The sequence below is a fragment of the Pongo abelii genome, chromosome 1 (genome assembly GCF_028885655.2).
Source record: "Pongo abelii isolate AG06213 chromosome 1, NHGRI_mPonAbe1-v2.0_pri, whole genome shotgun sequence".
Taxonomy (NCBI): domain Eukaryota; kingdom Metazoa; phylum Chordata; class Mammalia; order Primates; family Hominidae; genus Pongo; species Pongo abelii.
Window position 1 is genome coordinate 26,178,514 of NC_071985.2, and position 22,140 is coordinate 26,200,653.

A 22,140-nucleotide genomic window follows, 5' to 3' on the forward strand; every position below is an offset into this window, starting at 1 on the left:
TGGAGAGAGACACATTGCGAGCAATGTGCCTTAAACCAGATGGGATGACTTAGGCAGTGTTTAGGGTGGAAGTGGGATCCCAACTTGGCGGCAAGGGGTGGCGTGGCCTGCACAGTGAACTGGAAGTAGATGCAGCTGGAAGTGGGTTATGATCACTTGTTCATTTTATTTGATCTTTTTATCATTTGCTGCATGGCATGGGCTCCTCGTGCCTCCACTGGCATTCTCCTCCCCCAGCCCCCAGCCTTGCCTCTTCTCCTATACACGTGCCTTTTGCTTTTACTCCATTTTTAGGAGGCAGCACAGTGGCTTGCTCTGAGCCTTTGTGAGATTGGCAGTAGCATGTGCTGCTCTATTTGTTATCTCTTTTTAAACAGATAAGGTGGATAGGAAATGCTAATGGCAAACACAGCCACAGCTCAACCCCTGTGCTGTTTTGCAAAGCATATTTTCTTATCAGGCTCAGGGCCGGGACCCTTAGACAGAGGTGGCATGGCTGGGCAGCTGTGAGACTAGCCCATCAGGCCGCACTGTGGTCTGTTCTGTCCACAAACACAGTAAAGTATGTAACCAGATAGTTCAGGCTAATCCTCAACACTTCTCTTTTTTCACTTATTTCCAAAATTGTTCATAAGATCAGCTGTATGGTTTGAAGTGTCACAGGCAGGAAATACAGTTCTTTTTGTGGTTGGATCCCCACGCCCTGAGTCCCTCTTTTTGAGCCACCTTCTCGTTACTTCCGTGAAACCACCTCTTCTGCTCATCACTGGCACCTGAGCCTAGTGACAAATGAGGTACCATTTATCAGATTGCTGTGTAGGTTGAGACCAAGTCTGAAAATAAGAGCTTTCTCGTGAAGCTATGAACCACAACCGTTTTAAAATTCCAAAAATAATGTGTACCTTTTACAAAATTGCAGATTGCCGTATCCCTCAAATCGAAGATGCTGAGATTCATAACAAGACATATAGACATGGAGAGAAGCTAATCATCACTTGTCATGAAGGATTCAAGATCCGGTACCCCGACCTACACAATATGGTTTCATTATGTCGCGATGATGGAACGTGGAATAATCTGCCCATCTGTCAAGGTACGGGACTGATGCCTCAGTTCTCAGCTGGGCTATTATTCTCTCGGACTTTATTGTAGACTGTGTACATGTTTATCTAATAAAGTGATAGAGATGATGGGGGAAATGAACAAAGCCATCTACCCCACATGGATCCAGTTGCATGTTTACTACAATTGCCAAAGCTCTGTTCTTAGACTCTCCATCACCACTCCGTGTAGCTTGCTCAGCTCCATACACCCAGTTTTAAAGGATAAACAGGAAACACCTTATTCCTTGGAATGTTGGATGTCTCCTTAACTCCAAAATATCAAAAGTAGTTTAAGAATCAGGAGACTTGTAACTGAGCTGCTAACACAATGATGAACTATTATATATTTAATGGAAATAACAGAGCATTTATATTTATTTCAGTAGTGGTGAAAATATAGTTAAAGCCAATCTTAAACAGAGGCTGTTTTCTCTTAACAGTGTTTATATATATAAAATGCATGAAGAGCAGAAAAATTATCAAATTCAAATTTCATCCGAACAACCTGGTGAATATTTATTCCCTTGCATTTTTTTAGAGTTGCCTGGGCCATCATAGAGGGCCCTGTTTGTGAAAATAAGCCCTCAAGTTCAGAGTAATTCTGATTTTATTTTTTGACGTGTGACTTCGACCAAAGAACCAAAAAGGCAATGCATAATTCATAATTTGAGGGAGAAGGAGAGCAATCTCATTTGCTCCAAAAGCACCAGCGTGCTCAAGCTGAGATGAATGTTAACTTTGTGCTTGGAAATCACAGCTGGCAGACTCTGATATTGCTTTGGGTGCCCTGTTCTTGGAAATAAATAGTTTCGTTACATGAGAGCTTAAGACTCATGACCCCTTGAAGGAAGAGAGGCTTGAGCATAAGAAGGACGAAAGCAGCCCAGACCATCACACTCCCCGGGTCTCTCCCAGGAACTGCCGGTGTTGCTGAGCATGTTCTGTGTTGCATTTTTAAAGGAGACATGATTTATTTACATTTTCAGATGTCTACAAAACAAGCAGCTGGCTGTTAAGTTGGGCTACTTATCCAAATAAACTTTATTACCTGCTGATCCGTTTCAGTCCTCTGACACGGTCAGAGTGATGGTCAGGAAAGCAACCCCAGACTGCAGCCACTTCTTCCCTTCCTGTTTTCCATGTAACCTTTTGTTCTCCCATCATCTCTGTTTCCTTTTCTGTCACTTAAATACAAGATGCTCCTTTAGGGGTTCTTTTTTCCCCAGTGATAAAAAAAAGAAATACCCTCTGTTGATGTGCCTCTCAAAGTGTCATTTTGAGGCTTTAGACCCAGGCTTTCTTACTGCTCTTTCTGGCCACTGTTGCCCCCGCTCTACCTCCCCTTCCTCAAATCCCAGTCAAGACGTAGCTTTTCTAGGTCTGCAACAACAGAGACAGTCGGTTACCCTGAAGAGGTATGCTTCTTTAAATGATGCAAGTCCTGCCCACCTCTCCCTCCTCCTCAGAGGCCTCTGTCCCATAGAGGGGGTGGGTGTCCTGGCCTGTTCCCTACCCTCTAGTGCACCCCATGCCTTGCTGCACAGAAGGATAGGTCCTGCCTGCTGGAGCTGCCACTGCTCCAGTGTTGCTCACTGGCTCCTTGCCTGGCACACTGTAGGAAATGAGGAACTGAAGTTGCCTTGGACAGCCTGACACCCCTCTGAGCCCCCAGGGGGAATATAATTGGCCCTAGGAGTGACATTTCATTCTCTAAGTCTTATTTGCACCTATAGATCCAGGAGCTAAAGCCTGAGGAGGCCTCTCTCTATTATCTAGAAGTGCAAATGGAAATCATATTGAACTATTGAGTTGAAGCCCTTTTTCGACTGTTATATTTAGGACAGGCTGTCTCTAACCGAGAGTGAGCATATCTTTCCTTCTCCTCTGATTAACTGCACGAATTATAACCCCACTCTGAGTCAGAGTTAGTTTTTATTTGAGAGAAACCAGCTTATCTGTGTGAGTAGTTTAGAACTACAATTCCTTCCTAGGAAGAAGAGCGAGCACAATCATTTGTGCCAACTCATTTGAACTACACTTAAGGGTTCTAAGGCGCTCACTTGTTCATGTTAATGTGCTTCTCTTTTTTTTTCAATTATTGAGTCTGTTTATTCCTGATCCCCAACCTCCTCCCCACCACATAAACACACATACACTTCACTTTTACTATGAACATTGTCAGTTTTCAGCTCAAGAAAACAATAATAATAACCTAAGGTTATGGGACTGTCTACAAAGATGGCTGAGCTCCGTACCTTTTAGGGTATGGTGCATCCCAAATGTTGGCCAGTTCAAAGCTATGATCTCCTTGGTCTGCAGAGCCCCATGGCCCCAGGACACAGCAGTGCAGGATTGGCACTGCCCAACCATGACAGTGAGTGCCTCAAGTTCTGCACCCACCTCACCCTCACCTGCTCTGATGCACAGACACCATATACTGGGGTTTCAACCAAAGCAATTTGCTGAGAGATCCCTTCAAGATACTTACAATGTCCAACAAAGTCAGCTTAGGAGAAGGGTTCAGTCATCTGCTGCTGTGCATGGGACACATACAATCTGTATCTGGTGACTTGGAAGGGAAAGTGGGTATTTTCATTATACATTATTTACTTCACACACAATTAGTTCTCTCCTGGAAGAACACCAGCTCTGCAGTGTCATTATTCCCTCCAGTGAAACTGTTGAAGCAATAAGAAATGCCCCGATCACAGTGGATGCCACACACAACAGAATTGTCTGCCACCAGGAGCGTTCTACTGGCTGCACAGGCTTCAGGGCAAACAGGCTGCTTAGTGTTTCACAGAAGGAGTGTGGGATCCAGGTCCCACTTCCACACTAATTGCACACAGCATGCGGTGCTCGATGCACAGATTCAGGACAGCAGTGGTTCTGAGTGTGGTCCCGAGCCTGGCAGTGGCAGCAGCAGCAGCAGTGCCTGGATGTTGGCAGCGCAGTTGTCAGGCACCCTCTGCCCCAGACCTGCTGAAACAGAAGCTCTGCAGGTGGGCCCAGCAGCCTGTGTCTAACAAGCCCTCCAGATCATTCTCGAGTTTGAGAACCACTACACTGTGGGATTCCTCATCTGCTTTACATAAAACACAACTGGGTTTTCAGAAATTTAAGGCCACCATCTCAGGCAGATTTCTGTCCCCAAATCCACTATAGTGCAATTCAGTTTGGAACCTAAGCTTCCAAAGCTGCTCTCTCCACCACTGAAACCATTGGTGGTGTCTCTTTCCTCTTACAGCACCTCGGTAGTTCTCAACCTGTCCTCAGAGCCTGGGCATGGGGCCCAGGCACTGGTGTTTTATAAAAGCTTCTCAGGTGATGCTGAAATGCAGTCACAGCCAGAACACCTGGCCTGAGGGTGTACAATCCACAGTCAGACACTCACCACCCTCCCTCTGTCTTAACTACTCCTCTTACCCTCTTGGTGCCATTTTCAAATAGCAGAGCAAATACCTACATGATAACTAGAATAAGGAACCTGAGTATTTGAGACTAAGGTGCTTCATTCTTCAGAGGTGGTGCCATTTTCACAGTCGGGGAATCCTAAAAAGTTCCAGCGTTCTGTGTGACTTTTCGACGTACAGAGATGACAGAGTGGAATCTTCCCCTTTTTCTTTCACCTTCCACAGGCTGTCTGAGGCCTCTAGCCTCTTCTAATGGCTATGTAAACATCTCCGAGTTCCAGACCTCCTTCCCGGTGGGGACTGTGATCTACTATCGCTGCTTTCCCGGATTTAAACTTGATGGGTCTGCGTATCTTGAGTGCTTACACAACCTTATCTGGTCGTCCAGCCCACCCCGGTGCCTTGCTCTGGAAGGTAACACATCTCATTCTTTTGGAAGTTGTATTTTGTATTATTAAAGTGAGGAAGAAGATCAATAGGAGGAAGAGCTGCGAATTATGATGGGCAATAACTTTTCTTCTCTGAGTACATCTTTCTCACCTTTGTCCAGAGCAGAGATCAGCTGCCATGAAGCCATATTTACAATTAGATGTAAAACTTGCTTCCCTCATCCTTAGGCTTAAAGAGGAGAGCAGATAAAAGAAAAAGTTGCGAACATCAAAGGTTAAATTACAAAATATTGCAAAGTTAAATGAAATGTCTTCAAAAATTAATTTTCTCTGCACCAAATGAAAACAGATTGTATCATGTCATTAATCTCACCCCTCGTTTTATTGTTATGTCGATGTTTCTTCCATATTTCCATGCACTTTATGGCTTAGCTGTAAATGTTTTGCTGCAAGCACACCCTTGGATGCCTGAAAGCAAGAGCTCTTTCCTCCCTGTTTTTATTAAATCTGTGTGACTATAGATTGTGATTCACTAAAGACCACTAATCAGTAGTGTGAAGTAGTGAGAAGGACAGGGCTTCCATTGGCAGAGTCAAGGCAGTGTCTGTAGGGGAAAAGCCTATAAACACTTCTGCTAGGCAAGTTGGACATGCTGGTTCAGCTCTTGCTTTAACTCAGATCTTGAAAGTATGCCCGAAGAGAACAAACTCCAATGTGTTTCTCGGCATCTGAGTATAGTGGGTAGGAGGGGTCTATATGGGGAAAGAAAAAAAGTGAAGAAACCTCAAGTCAGGAGCCCCTTCAAAGCCTATTTGCAGCCTTGTTTGGGAAACAAAGCAAAACAATGGAATATGGAAGCAAATGAGTTCTCACAAGTTTACAGCATCTCTACAAGTGTGCACCTCTGTGTGGGAGGAAGTCAGGGTAGGGCGTGTGTCATGGAGGATGACTATTGCTCAGAAGGATCGGAGACGGCCACTCTAGGGATGTGGAGTGGGGTTGGCTGGAGCCATGGAATCTCTTTGGAGAATGGTGGCGGAAGGAGGGAAGGGAGTGAGAAGGCCAGCCCTTCCCACTGGTTTTGTCATACTCCTAGGCTGATCATTAGAACTCCCCTCACTCCACTTCCCACCCATCCCAAATCCCCCAGGGAATTGGAGCCTGGCCTAGAGATGCCAGATAAAATACAGGATACACAGATAAATTTGAATTTCAGATAAACAAATAATGTTTTAATATGAGCATGTCATAAATATTATATGGGACATACTTAGTATAAAAAATTATTCTTTGCTTATCTGAAATTCAAATATATCAATAACTGAGTGTCTTGAATTTTTATTTCCTAAATCTGGTCACCCTAGCCTCAAGGGACAAGGTCATCCCTTTTGCTTCCAGTGGGAATAGCCTTCCTGTTATCTGGATGCTGCTGGTAGGCCGTGGACCTCTGATGGAAGGGGCTCTTCCCTAGTTCTGGAGGCTTCTCCCTGCTCAGATAACCAGACAGAGAGGGCCCTTTAAAGATGTTGTTGTTATGATTTTATCAATTTGAAATGCCTGTTTTCAAATCTTTTCAAATTTGGTTTAAATGTGTTTCAGGCAGTCAGGTTCTGATAAGCTTTATTTTGGGACTTGTAAGCAGTCTTTATGGAGACTAGAGAATATGATTGGATAGGCATAAAACAAAATCTAAGGTTATAAACAGGGAGCTGAGAGTGGCTTCGGGTTGAAAATGAGTCTTCTGGCCTAACATGTCCCCTTTCCTTTGCCATCCTCCACTATGGATAGATGCTGACAGCTGCCTGTGCCAGGAAGGCCACTTAGTGTCTTTTTTCCCTAGGGTTTTTTTTTTTTAATAAGGTTTACGTCTCCATTTTCAATAGACATCCCTTTAAATTATCTGATGGCGTTTGTTGGTGAGCGCTTTCAATGCAACACTGGCTAAAGGTACAAAGCAGTGATTCTAAACTGAGAGGCACAAAGGGGACTAAAGGATTATTTCTTTCAAGACTTGATAGAAACTGGGTTAAATTAAGCAGTGGGTTAAACTAAGAGGTAAGGATTCGTGAACAAGTTATCCAGATGTGCCTATACATTTGCATTTCTCTCATTCTCACTTTAATTGTGTATCATCTTTTTAAAAGACGGTGCCTTATTTATGCAATATTGTCATAGGTATTCAACATAGATGAACTGTCACAAAGGAATCGATCCTTTTCATAGATCACCCACACTTTTAACTCCTCATGTTTCTGTCTTCCTAAGCACACAATTTGCACAATTTGATTTTTCTCGATGACATAGTGAAAATTATTGCACTGGGTTGTGGAATTACGATGCTCTAAGGGGCTTTTAAATATATTAGAACTCTCTGACCCCCACAGTAATGGTGTGGACAGTTCTGCTGTGGAAGTCTTTCTCTTTGAGTTTTCTGTCCCTTTCCCGTTCCTCTTTCACTATCAATCCATCAGCTGTCAGTGTGCCTGTCACACTCAGGGTACCTGTCGCTGCAGCTGTCCCTCACCCCCAATTTCTTTTCTAACCTGCTGTGAGCCAGGAGAAAGATTCACCAGGCTGGTCATGGAGGGAGCATAGGATATCAATTACCAGTGCAGGCTGACCTCAGACAGACTGGCTTCACATCCTGGCATCCTACTCAATCACTTCACCTGGGGCAAGTCACATAGCCTCTTTCAGCCTCCATTTCTTCCTCTGTAAAATGGGGGTGATGAGTCCCACTTGCCTTGTGGGACTGGGAAGAGTCAGTGAGATAACAAATCTACCCATTTAATGAAGTGCCCAGCCCATAGTATGTGGTCAATCACTTGTCCATTGTTATTAATGCACTAAGAGTTTTATATAAAATCTCAATAAGTAAGAGAGAATCTAGCATGACTCTCTGTGAATACGGTCTCCAGGCTTTTAGACATGTACATTGTGACACAATTTTGGTTGTTCAGGTGCTATTTTGGTTATTTGCATATTCTAAGCTGTGTCTACGTAAGATGACTCAGATACCAAGAGGAAATACTGAACAATAAGAACAGCCACCATTAATTTTGAGAGCTTACTACACAGGTGTCAGGCTACTGCTCAAAGTGTTTGACACAGTGTCTCCTTTAATCCTCTTAATGCCATTTGGAAGCAGGTACTACTGACCCCCTTTAGCCACTGAGCAAACCCAGCCTTCTAAAGGTTCAGTAACTTGCTCAAAGTCACACAGCTAGGAAGAGGGGGAGCTGGGACTGTAGCATGGATCTTTGTCACTTCAAAGCTCATGTTCTTGATCACCAAGGTACATTGTCTATTTAACATGTTCTGATTACAATCTAACAGGGGGAAAGAAATTTGATACTTTTATAGGCATTTTCTTAAAGCAAAACAATAAAATAATTATTGCATAGAAAAGAATTTGTCTTTCTAGTTTAGTTATCATCCCTGAGAAATCCCAGCAGCAGGGGAGGCTCTGCTGCCCCCTGGGTAGCCGCAGGCTCTTACTGCTGCCGCCCCACGATGCCCGTTAGTCTCCCACATGGCCGTGGAACCCCACTTCAGCCAGTGAGCCAGGCAGAGGTTGTTGGCCTCCTTTTACAGATGAGGACATGACCCCTTGGAGAATGCCATGACTTGTCCTGACCCTCCAACTCTTGGCGCATGGTCTCTGCCGCATGGCACCTCCTCTTCTTAGCGAAGTGGAGAGCACTTTGTGAGGGTCAGTGAGTGACAGCTGTCGCACTCACATGTCAACAATTTCACAGTTGATACCTGGCTTCATGAAGGAGTTGATAATTCGGAAGGAAACGCTTTGGCAGCCTCACCAAAGGTAGCAAGAGTTTGGAAGCCCAGTACAAAGGTGTGGGTCACATGTTTTGAGGCCTGCGCTATTGCACTCATAGATAGTGGGAAGATTCTGGAGCATATATGGGTCCCCATAGCTGTGTTGTCAGATAAAGCACCCAGAATTTCAAAGCGTTGAACCAGAATGATGGCTATAATGTTTTAAAATCAATTACTGTATAAAATTGGAGCTAGAAGGAGCTTTGTGCATCCCTGTGTGTCCCTGTGGGCCCTGTCTTGCGGTGGGCCTGTGCGCTTTGCCTCGTCTGTGTGTATCTTAGTGCTTTCCACTCTCGGGTTCTCTTCCTCCCTGAGGCCCTCACCTCCATCTGTCTCTTTCATGTGCGTGCATACACATGCACACATTGAATGGAAGAAATCTTTAAAAACCAAAAAAGCTCTGACAATAAATGTGGGGAATTTCTCATTGTTCAGTGCTAAGAACTCAGTTTATGTTGTCACCAGTGATTACTGAACACCTGCTAGGCTCAGAGCAACACTGAATTGAGCACTGGGGAATTACAAAGAAAGGAAAGGACATAATTCCTTACTTTGAAGAGTTTACAGTCTAGAGGGAGAACAAGATGACAAAGTCCATTTCCTAAAGAATAGCCTCATTACAGATGGCAGCCACTACACACACAGCTACTTTTACCAAGGGGCACACGGGGGCTTCTGCATTTAGAAAGGGTAGAAGGACAGTTTCAGGAGATGATATCACAATTGTAAAATGAAATTTTCTACCCAGGGATTTATGGCATTTTTGTTTATTTTCCCCAGAGACCAATAATAGCATTTTTCTGTCTTTTCTGTCTCCACTTGAGCCTTGGGGAAAGAGAAAGTTCTGAACATCTCACTCCTAGGGAAGGACTGTGTATTTTGAAGCATGGCGGAGCTCATCGGTATAGACGCAGCCTGCCCTAGTGTGTGTCAGAGGCTCCAGCACAGTGGTTTGAAGGGTGGGAATATGGAAGGATATTGAGGAGCATAACAATAAGTAAATGAACCAACCATGTAGCACATAGTTGCAGGGACGGACGCAGACACACACGGGGCAGTCTAGGAAGAAGAGGCACCAACTGCCCAGAATCCCCAAGACACTGTGTGCTTGGGGCTGTGAGAGCTGCTGGTTATGAATGGTTGCAGGAAAGGGCACTTCTCTACAGGGGATAGGACCACCCAAAACCTGTTAGTATCTGGAACATTCTCTTCACATTCAGGTTTTCAAACAGCCTGGAAACAGCACAGAGGTGCTGGGTATCCAGTTATAGAAATTTCTGGGGGCAGCTCTTTCAACAGCAGAGATCACAGCACTGTGCCTCTTTGAGGCAGGTTGCAAGGGTCAGAAGAACAGATGATGGAAGCAAAAACTTGGAATTTGGGGTCCTTAATTGTAGCTGCCACCCACTTAAAGATTCCTGTTTCTCTAAGTGTTAAATTAGAGGACTTAGGATCCTGGATCCTTTATCCAGAGGTCCTCCCTTCAACAACTCTCTAGATAAAAAGATGGAATCAAATTTAGAAAGGACCAATCAAACATTTAGGGAGATTAGAGTTTAAAAAGAAAGAAACCAAAATCTGTTATATGCTATTTCACATAAGTGCCTCTGAAGTGTATGGATTCATTCAGCCAACGTTTTAATGCCTGTATGCTGAGTATCTTGCAAGGTCCAGTGCAAACAGTGGCAAATGAGTTGTGCAAAGTCTCTGTCTCCCTGGGGCTCACATAGTATGTGTTGTTATTCCTGAAATTGCACTCTCCACGCAGGCAGAGCTAGGTTCTGAATACTCCATTTGTAAGTTATCCAGGGCCTCCTGCAGTAGAGAAGATTGTTACCTACACTGAAGGCCACCTAGAAGGAGTTCTAAAGCAAGGTCTCCATGGTTTCGAAAGAACTGGGAGGGTCAGGCTGGTGAGTCACTCTTTGCTGTGTGGGGTTGGCTCTGAGACGTGATGCCTGGTCTGCTTTCAGAAGGCAGCCGGGTTTTCAGGGAAAGCAATGAGCATGGTCCCAGAGGCCCCAGGGAGTCTGGTCTACTCGTTTGTTTGTTTTTCCCAAATAGGGGAATAAATCACTGTAGGATCTGCAGGTACCTAAGGTTTCATTTGTAATGACTTGGGCAGTGGCTTCCCTGATGATGACATTTTCAAAAGACGTTTTCAGCCTCATGGCTGGCATTTCTCCCAGGAACAAGTAAACCTGACCCCCTTGGAAGCCAAACATCTGAAAGTTTGGGTTTTTAAATCTGCCCAGTCCCCAAACCCAGAATGCCCCCAGGTGATTCCCCCCAGCCCCACTCATCTTAGAGCCCACATGGACAGGGATGGAGTTTTCATCAGACAGCGTCCAATTCAATCACAGGGAATGCAGCAGTGTGATTTCCTAAGAACCTGCAAGTGCCCAGGGGTCCTTTTAGCTCTGTATCCTTTTATAAGAAAAGGAGGAAAAATAAGAAACTGAAGAACCTTGTTTGGCCAAATGTGAAATGACTTGAAAGGTTCCAATTTGGGATCAAAACTCAAAGCCAGCTTGGATGTGGAGGGCTCCCCAGCTCTCAAGCTACATTTGCAGTGTACTTTGTTCCCAAGTCAAAACACGTTCAGGTACAAGAGGCGCCTGGTATAAGAGGCGCCTGAAGTGATTTCTCCCTCCAGGAATCCTGCCTTCACTCAGAAGTGCCTCAGAACTTCAAAGTGAATCCTGTGTAGGGAACAGGAAAGACACAGCAGAGAATCCAGGCCTCCTTGGATCACAGAGCCTACCGTGATCCTGGAGGCAGGCTGCAGGGGACACTCAAAGGGGGTGTGATGAGGGCCCACCCTGGGACAGGCTGCTCCCATTTTACAAATGGAAACTTCAAACATAAAGAGGAGTCCATACCATTCCCAATAAGGTCGTAAATTACTGTTCGTGATGAGGCCCAGTGTCACCTCGGTCACTTCCCCAGACCCGAGTCAGGGACACTCTATTCTCCCTATGGAGTTCCTATCTTCCTCCTGCCACCTGTCCCCAAACATGTCGGGGAGACGCGGTGTCTCTCACCTCGCTGCCCGGTGATCCACAATAAGAAAGTGTGGGCTCGGGTCTATCCTTTGATAAACTTGAAACTATTCTGCATTGGATATGAAGTAGCACATGGGAAATGACAGAAGAAAAGTTATATTGGGGATTTTGTGCCACTGATTTTGAATTACTGGTCATAGAATACAGAGCTTAGGCATCACCAATTTCCCTTTCTCCTAAGCCAACCCGCTGTACCCCAGTGTGTCCTTGTAGAGATGAATGGGAAGTGCCAGAGAGTAGCGGGCTTGGCTACAGTGGTGGGCCTGGGAGCACCAGTCAAGGTCCCACATCCACCCTGGGCTCTGGCACCATCAGGCTGCCTTGAGTAGGGAAGGCCCATGCCACTTGATCTTCACTGCCTTGCTTGCCTATGTTTTTCTGTTTTTTAATTGTAAAAATGTTTTTGTAGAGACTTGGTCTCATTGTGTTGCCTAGGCTGGTCTCAAACTCCTGGCCTCAAGCAATCCTCCCACCTCGGCCTCCCAACTTGCTGGGACTACAGGCATGAACCACCGCACCCAGCCCCTCATCTACATTCTTGAACAGGGAGAAATAATATTTCAAATTTCTTCCTCCTATGAACAACTGACTGCATGGCAGAAAGCGCCTTGTTCCTCCCTGCACTCCTAGCCCCAGCACGTGCTTTATATTCTACAAGTTGCAGCTGTTATAACTAAAACTTCTTTTGATTCATTTGACATTTTTGGATGCCTACTCTGTGCCAAGCACCGTGCAGGTAATTTATTTCGTGATCGCTCCTAACAACAGTCAAGGGAAGCAAGTGTGGTGCCAGCCTATAGATGAGGAAACTGAGGTTCAGACAGCTCCGCTGCTCCTTCCCTAAGGTCACTCTGTCCACAGCAACCTGGCCCCTGTGCCTCCTGAGCCCACACCTTCTACTGACACTACTCTTCTAGGCCTTCTAAGACCCAGACTACCTGCTGAAAATTTTGATCTGGGTTCTAATCCTAGCTCTGTCCATTTCCTCAGATAGAATGGAAAGGAGTTGGAAGTGTTGATCTCAGAGGCTCCTTCCTGGTGGTCACATTCTTTGATTCTGCTCTTAACCAGAACTCACACTTCCCAGAGAGGCTGCCCTGTCCCTGGCTGGCTCTGGAAGGCAGGTGGCAAAAATGAAGGGGAGAGGTGCTAGGAGAGCTTCTCACCCCAACGCTGGCTAACAGAGTTTTCCTGAAACTCATGTTTATACAGTCAGCCTGTGAGCCTGGAGTCATCTGCAGGAGGGGAGCGGCAGGAAAGTAAGAGGTGCATGTTGAGGGTCATCTTGGTAACAGGCACTTCACCTGCTGTCTTTAATCAGCCTCTAGACAACTCCAGGTATTACTGTCCTCTATTTTCAGATAGGAAGCAGGCCTGGTCACACCCCTTGGCCTTAGGGAGTAGGCTGCAGAGCCAAGATTCTAAACCAGCTCTGACCTGACTCCTGGGCTGTGCTTTCTCCTGTACTGCACTGCCTTCCATGGGAGAGACCAGCCTGGCCACCTGAGTAATCTGCACAGCCACCCATTGATGACTTCTTTACCATTAATGTTCTCAGGAACCTGAATTTTTATGATGTAAAAGGCTTTGCAGGAGGGAGAGGGCAATACCATGTGATCTGCCCCAAGCTACACCGTATACAACGGTGAGCAATGGGGGAATTTCCATTTCTTCCTTCCCTCCCTCCCTCCTTCCCAGGTAAGGCTCTGGTGCCAACCAGGGACGTACAATGTGCCAAGTGGCCACTGCTATTAGAGATTCAAGTCCTGTGCACCTCTGTGTAAATGATAATAGCAGTGACCACCTGGACACTGAATACCCACTCAGCCTCCCACGGTTCTGAATAAACCCACTGGCCAGAGGTGTGGTCTCAATTAGCCTCTCCTGGGCCCTCAAACTCCCTGCAGGCTTATCCGTGATCCTGCCAGCAGCTGGACCCAGCATAAAATTTAATCGGCAGAAAAGGAAGAAAAGGGCAGCAAATGCCTTTTTTACTTGATATAGCAGGGGGGTTCTTTCCATGGGACAGTAGAGGGAGGGCTTCTGATTAATCTGCTTGCCCTAGGCTCTGCCCTTCCCTCACCTCCTCTAGCTAATACAAGGTTAGGTAATGCTTGGCCAGGGGTTCTGGAACATAAGGCTCTAAGGCCCTGGGAGTTTCCTGGGAAGCCCCAGGTAACTTTGATCCAGGCTCCCCCAGCCCCAACGACTCTGTTTTATATATTTACATATTATGTTCCCACTCAAGATTTATTTGAAGGAAGAGTTTGCTGGCGTGAAATGTGAAAATCATACATCGGGTTCTGCCTCCTTAGGAACTTGAGACCAGAGCAATGAAATGATTGGCTTGGGTCATATAAACCTCCCACCCCCCACCTCTTTAGACTCCCAGCCTTCAAGGATGTAAGTAGATGGCTAATTTATAATCCTAATTAGGAATCCAGCTTACATCAGTCAAAGTTTTACGGGATTTTTAGATCTTATTCTCAAAAGAATCTTCAGTTCCCTTTGAAGATAAATGTGCGTTGCCTGGGTCTAGGAAAGAGAAAATCTCAGGCCCTTTCCCTCCTGTGTTTCTCCCTGTCTGAAACAAACAGAGGTCCCTTTGTGAACTGAAAATGAATTCCATGACCTGGGCACATACATTAGTACCTACCATCCCCTTTTGCCATTTTGTTCCCTGGCAGTGAAAATCCCTGTGCCTGGTGCTGTTCGTGTTACCATCACCTTGCCTGTGACCCTGGTGGGTGTTTTATTAGAGGGAAATGCAAAATAGCAAGCAATCCTGTTAATTTATTGTTCACCAGCAATAGTAAATTATTCTAATATCGTCTCCATGTGCTGTTCATATATTACAGCAGAGTGATTACCAGAAAATAGCTGCTTGCATGCCATACAGCATTCTCAAGGATCACTGTGCTTAATTTTCTCTTCTTCTTTTACAATAAGTAATTGCCACTGTAGCTTCCTCCTCTTCTTGGTCACACATCTCTCTCATACTCAAGATAGATTATGCCATGGCATCAAGAAGCTTCATTATTCTCTTTTTTTTCTTTTCCTATATCAAATCCAGAAACACTGATCTTTCTGTCTTAAGAAAACCAAGAGACCTTGTTCCTTTTTTTCAAGTAGATCCAAGTTCTCACATTCCTGCTATTACTTTTTAGGCTCTTTTTCTCTTGCGTTTTCTGATTCCCAGCATGATAGATGGTCCTCATCCTCTCTCTCTGAATCTGCTGTTCACTAGCTTAAGCCCCTTGGCAGGCTCCTGTCTCAGCATCTTGCCTTCCTTTTAGCCTTAGTAGAAACACAACCGTTAACCCTCTGTCTCTCCTGGACTCCTGTAATTACCTCTCTCTCTTTTTTTTTTAATCCCGTGTAAGTGCAGAGATCTAGACTGAGGTCAAAGGAAGAAGAGAGGTGATTCTTCTCCCACCAAAGGGGAAAGAAAGCTGAAAGCTTCATTGGTTTGAACTACTTCTCCCGCCAAATCAAGAAATGAAGAGAACACCCAAGGGAGGACTCAGATAATCCCCTCTCCCCACCATTCAGAGATGGGATCTTACCAGGCTCAAGCCCAACTCCACCCAAGCCCCCATCCATGGTTCTCACCTGGGCAGGTCGCCCGTCCCGGGGCCTGCATGAGCCTGGAAAGCTTCCCTGTTTGGAGCAGGGGGTGGGGAACATGTCGCTTTCTTTCACTGGGTTCACAGTTCTCACCAAAATATAATCCTGCTTTGCCCTGTAGTCCCCTCCTATTTTTGCAAATCCACAGACATGCAAGCTGAGGTCTTTATTTTGTGATGCTTAAATGTCAGGTTACTGAAGGAAGTGCAGAGCTAAGCAACAGCAAAGCTGTGACCAGGGGTCTGAGCCTCTAGCTTGTGCCACGAGCGGGACTTCATTATGCTCAGAAAATAGATGACCGGTACAAATGGGAGATTCTTAGTGTTTGTCCTTAAACTCTAGAGTATCTTCTCCATCCCTGCTCCAGGCAGGATTTATTTCTTTCTTTCCTCTCTGGGAAGTAAGATGACTTGTATTTCATAGTAATAAAACCTCTTGCAATCAGGTGGAACACAGAAAGTAATAAATCCCTTCAGTCATTTCAGGGGACTTTTTCAGGCTGGGAGTCACTCGGCAACATTCAGCAGGGTGTTTGGGGTCATTCCTCTCTGTTGTTCCTTTCTTCCTTCCCACCCCAGTTCCCACCTCCATCTCCACTTTCCTTCATAAACCATTGCCGTAATTCCCTGCCTTTTCTCCCAAATTAATTAGACATTTGGAGTGATGGGTGAGTAAAATAGTCATACCTTTCTATTCCTATCATTTTGTCTCATGTCATTCATTTTTTTCATAGAAATGGTAACCATCATGCCTATGTTCACGATCATTTTCTTTTTTTTTTGTACTGAAGCAAGTTTTTGTTGTTTTTGGCTTGGGTTCTGTAAAAAGATAATGCCTGACTCCGAACTGTGCCCACATTCCTCTAAAGTTAGAGTGTGCAGAGAGGACAGTGCTGTCATCCCATGGCACATCTTTTTTCTTGTGGCTTCTGAAGAAAAGTCCAGGACTTTGTTTACATTCTGGCCGGTTTGTTCTTTGATGGATGAGAACCTAATGCATTTTCTTTTTCTTTCTTTTTTTTTTTTTTTTGGAAACGGAGCCTCACTGTCTCACCCAGGCTGGAGTGCAATTGTGCGATCTCGGCTCACTGCAACCTCCGCCTCTCAGGTTCAAGCGATTCTCCTGTCTCAGCCTCCCAACTAGCCGGTACTACAGGCTGCACTGCCATACCTGGCTAATTTTGCATTTTTAATAGAGATGGGGTTTTTTACCGTGTTGGCCAGGCTGGTCTCAAATTCCTGACCTCAGGCCTTGGCCTCCCAAAGTGCTGGAATTACAGACATGAGCCTCTGCGCCCGGCACCTAATGCATTTTCCAACCCCGTCTTCTCCATTTCTAGGAAGGGATTTCATTGGTCCAGGCCTTAAGAAGGGGAAGCATGACTGGAGTTTAAAAAAAAAAAGCTAATTATATGGAAATTCATATTTTAAAACTAGTCCTTAGTTCAAGCTATCACAAGTAAACACCTGTGCCTACATCAGTCTGTATTTTCATACTGTAAGTTTATTATTCTGATGGAAATTATTTTGAATTGGGAAGAAAAGTTAATTTGTAGGAAGCTGGGAAGCCAAGAATTCTATAGCCAACCATGGCTAAAGCAGCATGCGAATGGGACCTTTGCCTACCATTCTGCTTGACATTTTTAAAGACTCTGTGGCCCTTGGAGTTAGCTGTGGGGGACTCTACTGTCCCTGGAGCATAAGGATCTCCAACCTGGTTTCAGCTGCTGCCTCATTCCTTGGCATTCGATGGCTTGTCGCCGCTTCACTCCAGCCTCTGCCTCGGTCATCACATGGAGTTCTCCCTTGATGTCTGTGTCTTCACATGGCCGTCTTCCCTCTGTGTGTCTCGCCTCTTCTTCTTTTATATATATATATATATATTTTTTTTTTAATTATACTTTAAGTTCTAGGGTAAATGTGCACAACGTGCGGGTTTGTTACATATGTATACATGTGCCATGCTGGTGTGCTGCACCCATTAACTTGTTGTTTACATTAGGTATATCTCCCAATGCTATCCCTCCCCCCTCCCCCCACCCCACAATAGGCCCCGGTGTGTGATGTTCCCCTTCCTGTGTCCAAGTGTTCTCATTGTTCAATTCCCACCTATGAGTGAGAACATGCGGTGTTTGTTTTTTTGTCCTTGCAATAGTTTGCTGAGTTAGAATGGCGATCATTAAAAAGTCAGGAAATAACAGGTGCTGGAGAGGATGTGGAGAAATAGGAACACTTTTACACTGTTGGTGGGACTGTAAACTAGTTCAACTATTGTGGAAGACAGTGTGGCAATTCCTCAGGGACCTAGAACTAGAAATACCATTTGACCCAGCCATCCCATTACTGGGTATATACCCAAAGGAATATAAATCATACTGCTATAAAGACACATGCACATGTATGTTTATGTGGCACTACTCACAATAGCAAAGACTTGGAACCAACCCAAATGTCCAACAATGACAGACTGGATTAAGAAAATGTGGCACATATACACCATGGAATACTATGCAGCCATAAAAAAATGAAGAGTTCATGTCCTTTGTTGCCTCTTCTTCTTATAAGGACACAAGTTGATATGTTTTGGATGTTGTTTCCTCCAAATCTCATGTTGAAATTTGATTCCCGGTGTTGGAGGTGTGTGGCCTGGTGAGAGGTGATTGGATCATGGGGGTGGATCCCTCATGAAGGGCTTAGTGCCGTCCCCTTGGTGATGAGTGAGTTCTTGCTCTGAGTTCACATGAAATCTGGTTGTTTAAAATCATGTGGCATTTCCTCCCATGTCTGGAACCCACTCTTGCCATGTGACATGCCTGTTCTTCTTTGCCTTCTGCCATGATTATAACCTTCCTGAAGCCTGTGCCAGAAGCAGATGATGGAGCCGTGCTGGTACAGCCTGCAGAACCATGAGCCAATTACACCTTTTTTCTTTATAAATTACCCAGTCTTGGATATTCTATTATAGCAACACAATTAACAGACTAACATAACAGTCATATTGGATTAAGGGCCCACCCTACTATAATATGACCTCAATTTAATTTAATTACATCTGCAGTTACCCTATTTCCAAATAAGCCCACATTCACAGGTACCAGGATTTCAACATAAGAATCTGGGGGGTACCCAATTCGATCCACTGCACATACTCTCCCTGCCTTAGCTTTGGAAGAAGCTAACTCCCTTCCATCTTCCCTCTAGCTCTTGCTCCCAGGTTTAAAGGGCTGTCTTTGAATCTTCCCAAACCCCAGTTGGCCAGCATCCTTTGGCCTGCCCACAGCCCTTTCCTGAGCTAACCTCGCCTCTAGCCCAGTACACCGCACCCTGCTTATGCCAGCTGAGCCAAACAGAGGCTTCCCTGTATCTGTCAGGGTTCCTCCAGCTCTCTTTTCCTCTAGCTCTGGAGGCCTCAAGGCGTTTCCGAACTCTAACCCCATTGTGCGTAATACATGTCTTAGCAGATAATGAAATCATTGCTCTTCCGCTTGGCTCTTGGGAGGCACTATGCTCCCTTTCTCCCGTGCTCACTTAAAACCCCATGGCATGACTCAGTAAGATATGGCAGTTTTGGAGTCAGCAGCACATAAGGTCCAGTCCCAGCTCGCTGTTAGTTTGCTAGATGACCTTGGGCAAATAACTTCACCTTTCTCAGCCTCAATTCCCTTATCTTTGCAAATGAGGCAATAGCAACACCTGCTCTGCAAAACTGTTGTTAGGATTGAGTGAAATAATGTGCGTATGTTGCCTCATAGTATGTTCTTGTGAAATGTCATTACTGCTCGCATTTCATCTCACTGGCCCGTAATGTAGCTAGTAATAGTCACTGTCTCTTTTTATTGAGCATTTACTTTTGTGCCAGGCACTTTGTGCTTGCTGATTTACGGATATTATTTCTAATTCTTATAAATTTCCTGCAATGTAGGTATTACTATTTCTGTTGACAGATGATGGAAACCAAAGCTCAGAAAGAACATGAAAATAAAATGAATGAAAATGAAAATAAGATGAGAAAGTAAAATGCCCCAGGTCATGGCCACTAAGTGTTTGAGCCAGGATTTGAACCCAGGAAAGTGCACCTTTGCACTCTTGCACCTTTGCACTAGAGGCAGTGCAAAGCTGCCCCTCTAGTGTCTCTCATTAATCCACTGATTTTCTTATGTCTTCTTAGCCTGTCCTTTCTCACATTCTCACCCTCACACTTTCTCCTATTCTGTTCTCCTAGCTGACTTTTCCCTTTCTTCCTCTCTTTTCACTGTCCATGTCTTGTAAGCCAGTGTTTCTTAAATTTGTTCAGATGTCAGAAAAGCATGGTGCATTTCACAGAATAACATGCGTTTTTTGTTTTTTGCAGAACACTAAGAAATACTGATAAAATTATATCATGTAAACCTTAGAATTACCTTTCCTAGTGGAAACTGTGGCTGTTTATTTTCTATGGATAATATAAACATTATAGAACTAACTATAATATAGAACCCATAAGTGCATACACACATACACTCAAGCACAGCTAGGAACAAAGCATGACCAATTGCTTCCTCCTCTTCTTAACTCACTACTCAATTATGTATTTCCTCATCTATTAGGACTTGCTAATAGACAAGAATGAGAAGGCACTAAGGATTTTCCTAAAAATTTATGGGAGGAAAACTGGAGGCTCAGAAAATTGGATACATGAATGTATGTGTGTCTGTGTGGCACTTTGGTCCAGTATGTGGAGACACTAGCAACATTTAACTTCAGTGTCATCTCTGATAATAGAAGGGTTTGCTGATTGCAGAGAGGGTCAGAAATGATCCACTCTAAATGCTCCCTTACCTGTGGGCTTCCTGGGTTACATGGTGGGACACACACTCCATTTTAATCTTGTGCCCCTGATTTCCTTCCCTTACAAAAAATTCAGATGCCCCAATTACCTTTAGGAGTCCTGACTGTAGGGGGATCATGTATTGGAAAAGGTTCACAGACGTCAAAACACTCTGACGCCACGGATGTCTTGTGATTTATTTTCACCTTGTGGTGGTGAAGACTGACCTCAGTGTAGCCACTGTGGCTCCCATCAATGCAAAGAAAGCAAGCAACCTCATCAGAACACAGAAACACATGTCAGCTTTTGATTTCAGCACCAGCCATTCCCTGTTGCTGTCAGAGGAAATCACGGGTTTGCACCTGCTCCCTCACCTGTGTGCTCCTCTGTGGCTTCCTTGTGGCTTCGAAACCAGGCACACTTCAGATTTCTTATGTGAAGCCATTTTTTTTTTCACTGAAGTTTCACAGTTGTCATCACATGCATTTTGTATTCCTTCAGGGACATCCTAATGTAGTGACTCAGAGATGGAAAGCAGGTGAGAGCCCCTCCCTCAGCGCTGCTGGGTACTATTGATCTTAAATTTGATCTGTCAGCACATCTCTGAGCAGGTAAACACCATGAACACCATGCTCCATCCTGCTCGCAAACAAGCAAAGCCCCACAGCCTCATCATCATTGGCTTCCTTCAGTAGACACATGTATTGGCCTTCTGTGTTGTTACAACAAAACACAAGTGGAAAATGTAATGTGCTGTATAATGTTTATTGATTTTCCCTGAGCTAAAAGCAAAGTTTCAGACATAGTCTTAGAGACGGCCAGGACTTTGGTACGGAAGGTTCCGTGCAACTTCCTGGAATCATTACCCAAATTTAGATCGGACTGGGGATGGCTGGTGCAGTGGCAATTTTGATGATTAGGATTCAGCAGAACTCCTGCAGGCACAGGTTGGGTGGTTCTGTACAATATGGGAGCAGAGTCCCTGTCCTCCTGTTCCCTCTCAGAGCCACATAGACAACATGCTGGGCTGTCTTGATACGATGCCTTTGCACTCAGTATACAGGATCGCTGGCTTTCCTGCCATTTCCCCATGCTTTTCAAGGCCAACTTGAGACTTGAGACTGTAGCATTAAGAGTCAGCTTTACTACTGAGCTCAGTTACAGAGTTTCCTCATGATCTGGAACAGCACTTCACTTCCCAAACTGCACTGTGCATGTGAATCACCTGGGAATCTTGGTGAAATAAAGTTTCTGATTCAGTAGGTGTTGCTAGAGAGTACCAATTTCTAATAAGCACTTAGCTGATCCCAAAATGGACAGCCCATGGACTGCAATTCATATAGCAAGAGTCCGGTGAAAGGTGAAGACCCAGACCAGATACCATGACAATTTAATTCGCATACTGGCTCCACTGAATGTTGTAAACCATCCATCCTCAGCACGTAGGGGATGGAGGGCGTCCTCTGACCATTGCAACTGTGGGGACGGTGCTTCTCAACTTTGTCTACCCGTTAGAATCACCCCGGTGCTTTAAGACCTATCCAAGCCCAGGACCCACTCCAGACCAATCAGGCAAAGCTCCCCAGGTGATTCTGTGCAGCCAGGGTTGAGGAACCAGTGGCTTAACTCATTATTACATTCTTCAAATGCAGCACTAACATGGCAGAAAGAGATGAGTGTGGCAGTAATAGCAACAAACATCTGGAGCGTGTATGTTTTGCTGTTTCACAAAGCAGATTCACGTCTGTTATTTCTTCCTTATACCAACTGTATATGGTAGACCGCTGCTGTAAGAAGGATACCAAAAAGGGATGATGGCTCAAACAAAATAGAAGTTTATTTTCACCTAGTGGCATTGAGTGAATATTGATCCGCCCGTGCCTCTTCTCCACCCAGTCAT

At 44.8% G+C, this 22,140-nt stretch overlaps 1 protein-coding gene across 7 annotated transcripts in view; it reads left to right on the forward strand.

Moving 5' to 3' along the window:
* The window catches only part of SUSD4 (sushi domain containing 4), a 146,419-nt gene that overhangs the window by 97,766 nt on the left and 26,513 nt on the right, over positions 1-22,140 (forward strand). For all 7 annotated transcript variants that reach the window (XM_054525499.2, XM_024231367.3, NM_001132622.1 and 4 more), the window contains 2 exon segments: positions 920-1,093; positions 4,742-4,930. In XM_054525499.2, the coding sequence (XP_054381474.1) occupies positions 920-1,093; positions 4,742-4,930 (363 nt within the window).